This window comes from Aptenodytes forsteri, unplaced genomic scaffold, assembly GCF_000699145.1.
Source record: "Aptenodytes forsteri isolate BGI_AS27 unplaced genomic scaffold, ASM69914v1 Scaffold534, whole genome shotgun sequence".
In the NCBI taxonomy this organism is placed as follows: domain Eukaryota; kingdom Metazoa; phylum Chordata; class Aves; order Sphenisciformes; family Spheniscidae; genus Aptenodytes; species Aptenodytes forsteri.
Genome location: NW_008795712.1, coordinates 1,118,246 through 1,130,088, shown reverse-complemented (window position 1 = coordinate 1,130,088; position 11,843 = coordinate 1,118,246). Strand labels below are relative to the sequence as shown.

General features: G+C 40.9%; 1 protein-coding gene across 1 annotated transcript in view; it reads left to right on the top strand.

Moving 5' to 3' along the window:
- KIF13B (kinesin family member 13B) overlaps positions 1-11,843 on the top strand; it is a 128,545-nt gene that overhangs the window by 95,513 nt on the left and 21,189 nt on the right. The window contains exons 32-36 of the mRNA XM_019473179.1: positions 290-442; positions 1,443-1,520; positions 2,171-2,224; positions 3,347-3,367; positions 10,761-10,878. Of these exons, the coding sequence (XP_019328724.1) occupies positions 290-442; positions 1,443-1,520; positions 2,171-2,224; positions 3,347-3,367; positions 10,761-10,878 (424 nt within the window). The remainder of the gene's footprint in view (positions 1-289; positions 443-1,442; positions 1,521-2,170; positions 2,225-3,346; positions 3,368-10,760; positions 10,879-11,843) is intronic.

The window sequence follows — 11,843 nt, the reverse complement described above, 5'->3', positions numbered from 1 at the left end:
AAAAAAAAAAACCTAAACCACCAACACCTAAAGAAGAGTAACCACGTATAGCTTGAGATGTCTATGACAGTGGTAGGAGCCCCCGTGCAGTTTGCATGGCACAAGTTCCTTCAATGTAACGAGGCTTATATTTAGAAATCTCCAACAAGACATCTGAATCTGCCCCGGAGCTTAAGGGCAAACAATGTTGAATCTGTCCTGCATGTTTTAAAAATGCGTTTTCTTCAGGAGTGATGTGGGAGACTTTTATTTCATTTTAAAAGGATGTCATTTCTTTTTGTCTTCCTAGGATGCTCAAGGAGCTGAAGAGCGGGAGGCACTAGCCAGAATGGCAGCGAATGTTGAAGATGCAGCTTCAGCTGACTCTGAAGCCTATATTGAGAAGTACTTGCGGAGTGTGCTGGCTGTGGAGAACATTCTCACCTTGGATCGTCTGCGCCAGGTCTGTTTTTAAGGCTGTAGCAGACAGCAGAGAATATGCTTACTAAGAACAGTGTATGGCAATGCAAATGTTCTCATAAGTGCATACAATGGCTAACAAACCAAAAACACCACTTCACTGCATACCTCAGCCTTACAAAGTGTGCGTGTGGCAGACATCCAAAGAGGCAAATGTAGCTCTCTCTACAGAGATGTTCTCACTCAGCTACCTGCGATATGGATGGATGGGACTGGGAGCTCTATATTAAATGCATTATTATGGGATGCTTGGTTTGTTTTTAAGACTGTGCATTGCTAATTATGGTTCAGAAAAAGTAGTTGTGTGGCATTAGCTTTTGCTTTCTGAAGCTTTGGGCTTTAGTAATAGTTTCCGAAGTTGCTAGTAGAGTTCTTGTCATTTTGCCCATGTTCTACCTTGAAGTAACCAAACCTATTCCGTCAATAAATAAGATGTTGATTGAGTCAATCTTAAGTACTGTAACTTGATCTGTTTACCAGGAAAAATACAGGAAAGAAAAACATTTATTGAAAATTGTTCTTCTGGATATAAATTATGCAAGCACAAAAAGTTATGCAAAACAAGCTAGGGTATGTGCCTGCCCACTATAAATTAATGGTGAAGTGTGATGCACTCTTAAGTATTGAAAGCAAGTTCCCTGTCATATATAATTAGTTTAAAGGATTAAAATAGGAGCTCAGCTTGGAAAGGGAGTCTTAGTCTTTGCATCTGTAACAGTCATCTCCTAGAATCAGAACTAGCTGTAAAATCCTACGTGTGCCAATCAGCAAAATACTAGATGTTAAAGTTTATCCACTCTTACACTTCCAGCCATATTATGTGCAAGTTTTAGATTACAGTAGCCTTTACAGACAGGAGCCTGTGCAGTAAGGCTGTTTAGAAACGTTTTTCTTGTATAGACAAAACTATCCTGGGATGATTGGAGCTTAGATTCTTGCAAAACATGCATGTTTTCTTTGTTTTGCTTCTCTATGATTGGCAGGAAGTTGCTGTAAAAGAGCAGCTAATGGGAAAAGGAAAACTCTACCGCAGGAGCCTGAGCTCTCCCAATGTGAATCGGGTGAGTATTCCGTGCTGGCATCTGCAGCATATTGAGGGCAGCAGGTCCAGTCTTTGAACTACAGGTCCCTGTGATGCCGGACTCATGGAGTATAGCCATAAATTTCCTTCTGTTTGTCTGTGCTATTTGTGAGCATGTAAATCGCTAAGTGGAGACAAAATCTGCACATATTCATGCTTTCATCATACAGGCTAGTATGCGTGAAAGCACCCCCATAAATCCAGACTATCTGAAAAAGCCACATAAAAATAACTTATGCTTTTTTTTTACTTTTTTCTGAACTCTGGAGGTTTTTTCATTTAGCTATCAAATTGAAGATTTTTTTTTCTTTTTCTTTAGAAGATTTGAAAGCAAGTTACAAGTATTTACTGAACTTAAACTTTGTAACAGTGTTGTGCATAAGAAAGGCGAGACTTCTGTTGTCCAAAATTTGGAAAGAAGTCCATTGACGGAACTGGTAATCAAACTTGTCAAATTCTGGCTCCTTCCAGGTCAATAATTGGAATTTCACCTTTCATCTCTTGGCTTTCAGTTCTGCTTTAACCGCAAAACTGTTTCTTTCCACCCTTCCTTGTGTTTGTCAAGAGACATATTTATCAGTTGTTTAAGTTTTTGTTAAGAAATAATTCTGCTTGTCTTAACTATTTCAGCTTTCTGGAAGCCGCCAAGATTTAGCACCCCCTTATAACCTGAGCAGTAACCGGGTAAGTATCTGAAGGTCTCCTGGGAAATCTTCTGTAGAAAAAAGGTAGCTACAGTGACTACAGTATACCAGTTACAGGGGCATAAGTGGGAAACATCCGTAAAAGGTGGGGCACACCCATGGTGCTCCTTGTATCCTTGGGACTGTTCCTAGGACATAACTGCCTTTGGATGTGCTACACTAGACCTCTCTGGGAAAGTTCCCAAGCCTTCGTCGGTCATACAGCACTGCCGCCAGCCGCTGTGGGATGTACGACGGCAGACCTGAGTTGAGCAGACAAGATTAAACGTAGCCATCCATCACACAGGGCTCCTAGGACATAACTACCTTTGGATGTGCTACACTAGACCTCTCTGGGAAAGTTCCCAAGCCTTCGTCGGTCATACAGCACTGCTGCCAGCCGCTGTGGGATGTACGATGGCAGACCTGAGTTGAGCAGACAGGATTAAACGTAGCCATCCATCACACAGGATTGCATTTATCAGGGGAAATTTTCTCATTGTCAAGCTTCAGAGCTCTTCCAAAGCTTTAACCTGGCTGGATGCAAACCTTCTGGGTAAGGGACAAATTTGGGTTCCTATGTAAGTTCAGGTCCGCCTCTAGGACAGAATAGAGGCCTTTGAGGAGAGTCTCTGACCTTCAGAGGGAAACCAGCAGTCTTAAGCTTGTGGTGGGTGATAATTCAGCCCACTACACTCCTTAAAAACAACTGTATAGATCAAAAGTATTTCTTTAAAAAGTGAAATTTAAACTTAATTTCCAAGTCTTAGATAAACTGAAGGGTCTTCTCCTGATAGATATTCTGCCCAGCGAGCAGAGCCATTTTAAAAGGGAGAATCTAGTGGTGGAAAGATATTTTAATGCATAATGCAATTGCATGGAATAATAGAATTTTGATGTAGTGCTCTAGCATTGGTTGCTAAATCTGCTACATCTGGTCCATGTAGAGAATGCTAAAGTATGTGCAGGTGATAAAGTGCTTATAGCAACTTCTATTTGGAGAGAACTGTGGGGTGTTTCAATATTGTAGGTTTTCAAAGCAAAAATTAAAGACCAGAGTTCTTGATGATTTCTGTTTTTCTCCTCCCTTCCCCTCAATGATTTCTCTCATTGCATGTTTCAGAGTCCAAAGGTCCCAGCAGAGGTAATTCATTAGGTCCACCTAATGAGTGGGATAATAATTTTATCTCACTATAAAGTTTATTTTGCTCACTTACATGCTTTTACTTCCTGCTTTGAAGGTGCCGCTGGTGGTGTCTCATTTGCATAGTACACAGCAAATGATTTTTTCCATTGAAAAGCCTGTCATTAATGCAGTTTGAAACTGGTACAAATGAGAGAAGTTTCTCCTTCTTGGGTGCATCTTACGGTTTGTTACAGAGCTATAGCTATTTAATGCCATTTCTCACAGTTCTTTGGATAGGGTGAAGTTATTTCAGAAATGGCCCCAACTCAGCTAAAAAGGAAAAAAAAAAAAAAGGTAGACCTGAAAGCAAGCAAATATATGCCAGTCATGTGTACATTAGCCTGGAGATGAGATAAACGTTGAGAGTTTCTTCCAAATCTTTCTCAGGCTTTATGGCTTCAGATAGTTCAGTGTTAACAACTCTCGATTTCTATGAAAGAATGATTTTTAAATTAATACTGGGCCAATGGAAAACATGTTTATCCTTCGTATCATGTTAACACTCCCGGAGGAATGACTGTCCCCTTAGTTGTACCAAGCTTTGGTTAACCAGAGTTAATTCGTAGTGGTTTGCATGGGGTTTTGCAGCTCTTCACCGTGGTTGATGTAGCCGCTGACAAACACACTGTACCGCTGTAACACGGAGCTGAGATTGTGTAGCTTACCTCCTTGCTTGCAGCGTGCTTCATTTCAAGGCACTTGTTACTCAGGACATGGGGAGTGCAAACTCCCCTGTTAGAATTTTCTGATTTCAAATGGATCTCTGGTTCAGTTTCCGTAGGGAGATGAGCGAAAGCGTTTGTAATCACAATGCAATGTTAAACAAATTCTTAAATGTTCCTATAGCACACAGACATCATAAAGCACACTGGTGATATTGGTCCTATCTATTTTAGCATAAAGGATCTGAGAATGGCTTGATATGCAGAGTTTCAGCTAAGTTAGATGTCGTTGTCACTTGCAGAGAAATTTAGTGAAAAGTCTTCTCCAGCAGTCATAACTCGTTATTTTACCAGGAATTTGGTTTTGTTTACAAGTGACTATAATAAGCTAATCTCAAACAAGTGGTTTATTATACCATAAGAAACATCAGTCACAGGATAGTAACGGCATCCTGAATTGGGTGGAGAACTAATCTGTCAAGCCTGCATACTTTAATATTAGTGGGAGCCCTCAACATATTTCAGAATGTTCCTCTCCTTAACTTTTATTCCATTACTTCATTTTTCTCTCTAATTTTAACATTATTATTCCTTGCATTCCTGCTGTCTTTACCGTGGATTTTTAGCTTTGTGGAAAGGGCTCTTGAGTCTCATTCCTTTATGTAAAGCACCATTCACGCTGGTAAAGTTATGAATGTGGACGCCGCTTCATTCTTCAGCACTATGAATAGCCAGGACTCATTCCCCTGTAAACAAGAATATTAAAGAAGTTAGAATAAGAAGTAAAGATGGTGTTGGTGCAGCTAAAACAGGCAGATCAGAAGTTTCCAGAATTAGGACCCGGATTCATCTTGCAGCCATAGTTGAATCTCTGTTACTACAAATGTGGATGGGTGGTCACACCCCCCTGAAGAGCTAGAAAAGCCCTTCTCCAGACTGGAGCAGAGGTGTGGGTTTGGCATATTTTGAAAAAACATTAAAGAATATCTCTCTGTACTGACACCACAGAGAGCTTCCAAAGAGCAGGATGACTCTCACACTGAGATATGCATTCACGTGAAATATTTAAGTCACCATTGGGATTTTTTTAATAATAACTCATGAGATTAAGCTACCGAACTGGCTGAGAAGGCAAAGAGGTGCCTTCTAAATTTACTTCAGAAGACAGTCTTACGGATGTTTCATATTAGGTTAACAGGACTGCATTTGGTCTCACCTCGAAGTTATATCTGCTTGCTTAAATGAGAAAAAGCCGATTTTTACTCCTGTTATCACTACAGATATGGTTACGGGAGAGTGAGATGGATTTTATTTCATCTTGCACATCAGCACATGTCAGGTGATGCCAGAGTATAGAGTCTCTTAGTGGTGATACAAGATACGGAGCTGGATTTTTACGTTCCAGGGTGCTTGCATTGGAATTTAAAAAATTCAGTTGACATAAACTGGATGAATGAGCTGCACAAAGAATGGAAGGCACCTCTGACTTTTTTTACAGGTCGTCTTCAGACTATAATCACATACTGATGAAAAATTTCATGAGTTGTTCTTAAAATACCTTTGCACAATAGCCATTCTGTCTTTGACAGTCATCCTTCCTTTCCCAAAGGTCCGGTAGTTTGTAGCTCAAAAGCCTTGTATCCAAAAGCCAAATAAGACAAGATTGTGCCACTGAACCTTCAGGTTTTACTGGGAACCAGAGTTTTTTCACCAAATTGGTACCATGTAGATCAATTTGAATAATCTCGCTGTTCATGAGAACAAGTGCCTTTTGTCCCAGCTGTATGCTTACATTTAAGTGCTACATGGTCATCTTTTCCTAAGCCTTTTCTGAACTGCTAAAATAATAAAACACAAGAACTATTCATTTCTCTTACCCAGTGGCAGCATTTTAATGGTCTGTCAACTTCAAGAAAAGAATTGTTGTCAGGTAAAGCCTACAGATGACTTAGGTAGTGATCACCCATATTTGCTCTAAAGATTTTGTGCGTGTCGGTGCTGACCTGAAATAAATTCCCTGGTGTTTTTCATGGAGGATGTGTGAAAGAAGGGAAGGCAGAGGAGAAGGAGAAGGTATTATAGAAATAAAACACTTTATTTTGATACAGAGCTGTTTATACATCAAGGGACATGCATTCTTCCGGTGGCTATTTTTTGATTTGTTAAATTAAGTCACTTGACCTCTGTTTGGTCACTTGGCAGAGACCAAATATATTCATGAAATGATGGCTCCTCTGGGCAAATGATTTATAAACTTCCTTCCTTTCTCTCACCACCCTTCTTGATAGAGGAAAGATTCACAGCACTTAATACCAATTGCTTAGACTTCAAGTGTTTCAGTTAGTGAATGCACAAAGCAATCGTGAGAGTGCTGTATAACATGCATATGTGAATCTTGGGAACTTCATCAAGTTAATATAGTTAATAATTCTTATATTTTTTCTTTTTGTGAGATTGAGATGGGTTATCTTTCAATCCACCTTAGTAAAATCAATCATTCATGAACTACCTTTTGCCTCTGCAGATTCTTCGCACAACAGTTGAGCCTTTCAGTTGCCTCCAGTATTTTCTTTTGCAAATATTTCTCCACCTGTTGCCCTGATTTACCTACTTTTTAATGGTTTGCTGTCATCTCAGAGTTGAGGCTCACATTACCCCTAACAAATCTGACCTTCAGTCTACAATGATGATCTTTCCGCTCTCTCCAAAGCAAGTGTTATTTAAAAACCCAACATGCCTTAAATATATGGCCAGACAAATCCTTTTCTCAAGTGCACATTCCTGTTCTCAGGACCTTCACTTCGTTTAAGCTGGCAAAATATTTAAAATTATGTCGAAAATGTAGTCGTCCATAATAGCAAGGCTGAAGCAAAATTTCCTAAAGATCCTAAGAAAAAAGGCTTTTCCTAAGGAAAAAGTCACTAAACGTTGCCATTCTTTCTGTACAAGATGAATATTCTGAAAGTGTTTTGCTCTGTTTCTTACCTACTCCAATTTTTTTCATCATTCTCCAAACAGGTCTAGAAAGTCAAGATACTTGCCTGAAACTGTTTTTGTTAGAACAGTCAATGAAGGGCACTTCTGACTCAACAAATCGTGATTCAGAAAATGATTCAGTTGCTCCTTACCTGCATTGAGTCAGTGTTCTAGAAAGCTAGAAAACTTTCCAATAATAGCCTTTCTGTTTCTTATGTCTCTGTGGTCTCCAGAAGCACTTAGACTTGGCCTATAGGTAGAAAATTAATACGACATGTAGCCTTTATCCATTTGTCTTTAGTAAGTGCATCATTATTCTAAGATCCAAAACTAACACTAATCAAGCTTTATGTCCTCCAAAAAAGAAGCCTTCAGATGCTTCGCACTCTTCCATTGTTCGTTTTCTTAACCTAATGCCAACATCTACCAGGCTGATGGCAGACCAGACCAGAAGGCAACAAAACCAAACAGTATTTCAAGATTGTTTGAGTCTTGTGACGACTTCCCACCAAATAGTCTTCTGTTTTGGTTTTTGTGGGGGTTTTTTGGGTTGGTTTGTTTTTTTTTTTTGGGGTGCTGTGGTTTGTTTGTTTTTTTTTTTTTTTGTTTTTAAAAACTCCTTCAGCACCACTGAGCTGGTGCATGCCAAAAATACCAAATTACACTGAGATATTTTCCCCATCTGGATGAAGTATTAACTCTTTTCTCATGTTTTGACTCTTCTCCTGCAAACTAACCCGTCAGTGGGAGCCAGTGAAGGAGACTTCAGGAAACTTTTCACATCCCGAAGGGGAAGACAGTTTGAGCATAGTCTGAAGCCGTAGGCTGTTTCCATGCTGGCTTTCAATGTCTGCTTCTGCGCATGAAGTGATCAAAATGGCAGAAAGCAGTCTCTGAAGCAGTATTTTGAATGGATGTAAGTGGGGCAAGACTGCATGCGGTAAGGCCACCCAAAAGAAACCTGCACTAGTTGAAAGACGAGACTGCAAAAGCCTGAATAAGAGTTTCTGGGGAGTGGAATAGGAAAGACTGTTTCATAGAAGCATTTTGTGGAAAGAATTTTCCAGACATAGGCATGACTTTTTGATGTGTGTAAGACATAAATGAGTTGCAGGTCAAAGATAATGCTTAAGTTGGGGGCTTAAGGTATGGGTAGAACGGCTCTATCATCCATGCTGATAGAGCAGGAAGCTTTCAAGAGGGGCTTAAACACCAAAGTCCTCAAAAATACAAGACTAAACAAACCCCTGGTATTACTGCTAGGTCCCAGCCTGGGTTATATCAGTTTTGACATTCAGGATGGCTGCCTCCAGTGAACTCAGACATCCATTAGTCTTTAGGTATCCCAAATGTTACTTCACAGAAACAGCGCCTGTTGTCTCTACATCAAATAATACGGATGTTAGCTAGTAGAGGTCTGAAGACGGGTGCTGCTCTGCCAAAGTGCAAGTTACTTGCTATTCAAAGCAGGAGAGCTTCTGTGGGACTAACTTATAGATCCAAATGGAAACGATTTTTGCTCTGGGCTGCTCAGTGTGACCTTCAACCCATTGGAGAAATCTATTCCTCCTATCCTGGCTTATTTATTATTTGTGAAACATTCATGACTTCAAGTTACAGTTAAGATTAGTTTAGCTGCCTGTCATTTTTGTGTTCAAGGTCGGATTATTTCCTTGCATCCAACAGCGTGAAGCTTCTTGAAAAGGCACATTTCCACCCTCTTCCTCCAGGAAAAACACATGAAACTTGTGCTCTGGGATGTAGCAGGTCTATCCATCCCTTGTGACTCCTTTCTAGTATGTTCACTGTACCATCTCATGAAAGTATTTCTCTTTCTGGTATGTCTTTTAAAAGAACAAGCAAGATTCAGATACAGATACAATATAATCCAGACAAGTACAGATATTGTACCAACCATAGCATAACTCTTTACCAGAAGTGGGATCAGACTTCAATTTTTGGCTGCACCGTCCTGTCTTTGCAACCTCTGTTTCTGGAAAGGTGAAACTTTGCAAGCTTGTAGTCCTGAGGGCACTCTGCTACTTGAACAGGACAACACTTTTCCACAAGTCATTGAGACTTCTTACAGCATTTGAGACCAGATTCTTTTGGCATGTAGACTCTTAAATGGATATTGAATTGCCTTAAGGTCTCCTATAAATTAAGTAAATTAGCACCATATAGTTTTGTTAGCGCCTACTCTTTAGCAGTGCAAAGGAACCACTTTGGCAGGCGTTACGAGTGGGCCTATATCAGAAGTTTGAAGGACAACCACATGGATTTCAGTGCCTACCTTTCAGCTCTGCACACTTAACGTGGTGCACAGTTTGGTGAAGCAATATACTGGTCTTGTGTTCACATGAAATTTTCAGCAGAGACACCCTCTGGCCAGTCACTTCGTGTAATCATTGCAGGCAAATCTGTAAATGATTTTACATATCAAGATGATAGAGTTAGGAAAAAATGATTTGGCCACATAGATTCTTGACACTCGTGCACTGGTGTGAAATACTAGCTTGGAGATTCTCTGTGTTAGCCAAGAGACTTTGTCATTGAGCCAGTTTCTGACCCATAAGGTTGAGAAGAAAGACGCAAAACCACAGTGGACCTTTGTAAAAGCGAGAGAAATCGCACCCCACATGCAGAATAGTGTGTTACCTCCGTTGGGATCCATGTGAAAACCCAACTAGAGAATCCTGGGACCTTGGAAAGGCAGATGGCCTACCACCTTTTCAGTCGCTGTTTCTTCCTGCCTCATCTACACTCAGGCTTTTGCAGGTCTGAAAATCATAGAATCATAGAATCATTAAGGTTGGAAAAGACCTCTGAGATCATCAAGTCCAACCATGAACCCAACACCCCCATGCCCACTAAACCATGTCCCTAAGTGCCTCATCTACACATCTTTTAAATACCTCCAGGGATGGGGACTCCACCACTTCCCTGGGTAGCCTGGTCCAATGTTTCACCACTCTTTCAGTAAAGAAATTTTTCCTCACGTCCAATCTAAACCTCCCCTGGCGCAACTTGAGGCCATTTCCACATCGTTTCATCTTTACTAACCATGTCAAGACTCTAACCTGTCTTTACTTAATCTTTTTCTTGGCTCCTGGTATCCGTAGCTTGTTGTCGTGTATTCCATCTCCCTCTTTTCCAGGCTATTAAAAAGAATTGCACTACCACAGTTGTTTCCTCTTGATCTGATCAGCTCTTCCATTATCTGACCCTAGGCACTAACATCCAGCCTTTAGGTCTAAGATCATATTTCTTTTCTTGTTCAGAGCTGTGTCTGTCCTCACCCCTTCCCTCTGACACTCTCTATATCCCGATTTCACTTGTGACCGCTTCCTGAGCAGATACACAAAATATTTAGGCATTTTGGGCAGACAGTACTATTTTATTTTCACCTGGCTGTAACTTTTCACCTGGTTGTGACTTGTAAAACACAGCTGTGCAATTGAGTGAGCTATTATAGCTTTAAGGTCTATAAGTAGACTTTTTATGTGCCTTGATGCTGATGGGAGCTGGGGGTGCTTATCTTTGCAGGACTGGGTGTTTCAACTAAAAATGCCTCTGGGGAAGGGTCTTTCCTCAGCTCTGTGCATTCTGAACTTTGCAAAGGGGCTGTGCAGGCTGGCATGGTATGTAAGTATTGCTGTACTCTTGCTGGTGTGCTAACTTTGAAAAATACAACTTTTTTTTTTTCCCCCTAGGGCCGATGGGAGAGTCAGCAAGATGTATCCCAAGGTGCCACAAATCCCAGTAGAGGCATTAGTCCGTCTCGTACCTCTCTGCCAGGCTCTGGGCAGCAAAACCACTCTCCTGATCCGGGTAAGGGCTTTCCTAAAGCTAAAATAACTTTCCTAAAAATGGAGTGAAGTTACCCCAGCTCCTGAATGTCAGATAAAGCTGAGCTGCTTTCAGAGATGCAGAGAAATTTCTTCTCCAGAAAAATGTTCACGCAGTTCCCTCTGTGTGAATATTTAGCAGTTGTGGCAAAACTACTCAGACTCTAGGCTATTCCAGCTAGCCTTTCCTTCAACTCTGTTACTAGTTCTGCTAAATGCCACGTGGTTAAAGTTGTCTGAAGATGCAGTCTTATCTCAGGAGCTCAATTTCTAAAGCCAAAAGCTAGCTGGGCTCAGAAAGCGCTATTTGCTATGTGCGTAAACCAGCTGTCCTGGTTTCGGCAGGGACAGAGTTAATTTTCCTCCCAGTAGCTGGCATAGTGCTGTGTTTTGGATTTAGCATGAGAATAATGTGATAACACACTGATGTTTTAGTTGTTGCTAAGCAGTGCTTATACTAAGTCAAGGACTTTTCAGCTTCCCGTGCTCTGCCAGCGGGGAGGGTGAGCGAGTGGTTGTGTGTGCTTGGTTGCCGACTGGAGTTCAACCACGACAGTCCTTTTTGGCGCCCAACGTGGGGCACGAAGGGTTGAGATAATGACAGATCTGACCAGAACGTGTTAAAATAAATTTGTTATAAGCATATACAGAGAAATTTCTAAAAATTAATTGCAAGTACATCACTAATGGCAAGACACTGGCCAGAAGAAGACCCCAGAAAAGAAAGATGGGTGACGAATGTCTTTTCAAAAGCCTAAAGGGACTATTGAATATTCTGTGGAATCAAGAGATACTTTAAACAGTATTGCCTTGAAATTTGATATATCGCCCTCAGGTAACTGATTGAAGTCAAGCTCCATAACCTCATCGGTGTCCCAGAGAGGGATCTCAGTAGACCCCTGCCAGCTGCTCGCTCACCCACCCCACCTCCCCACCCCCTCCAGTGGG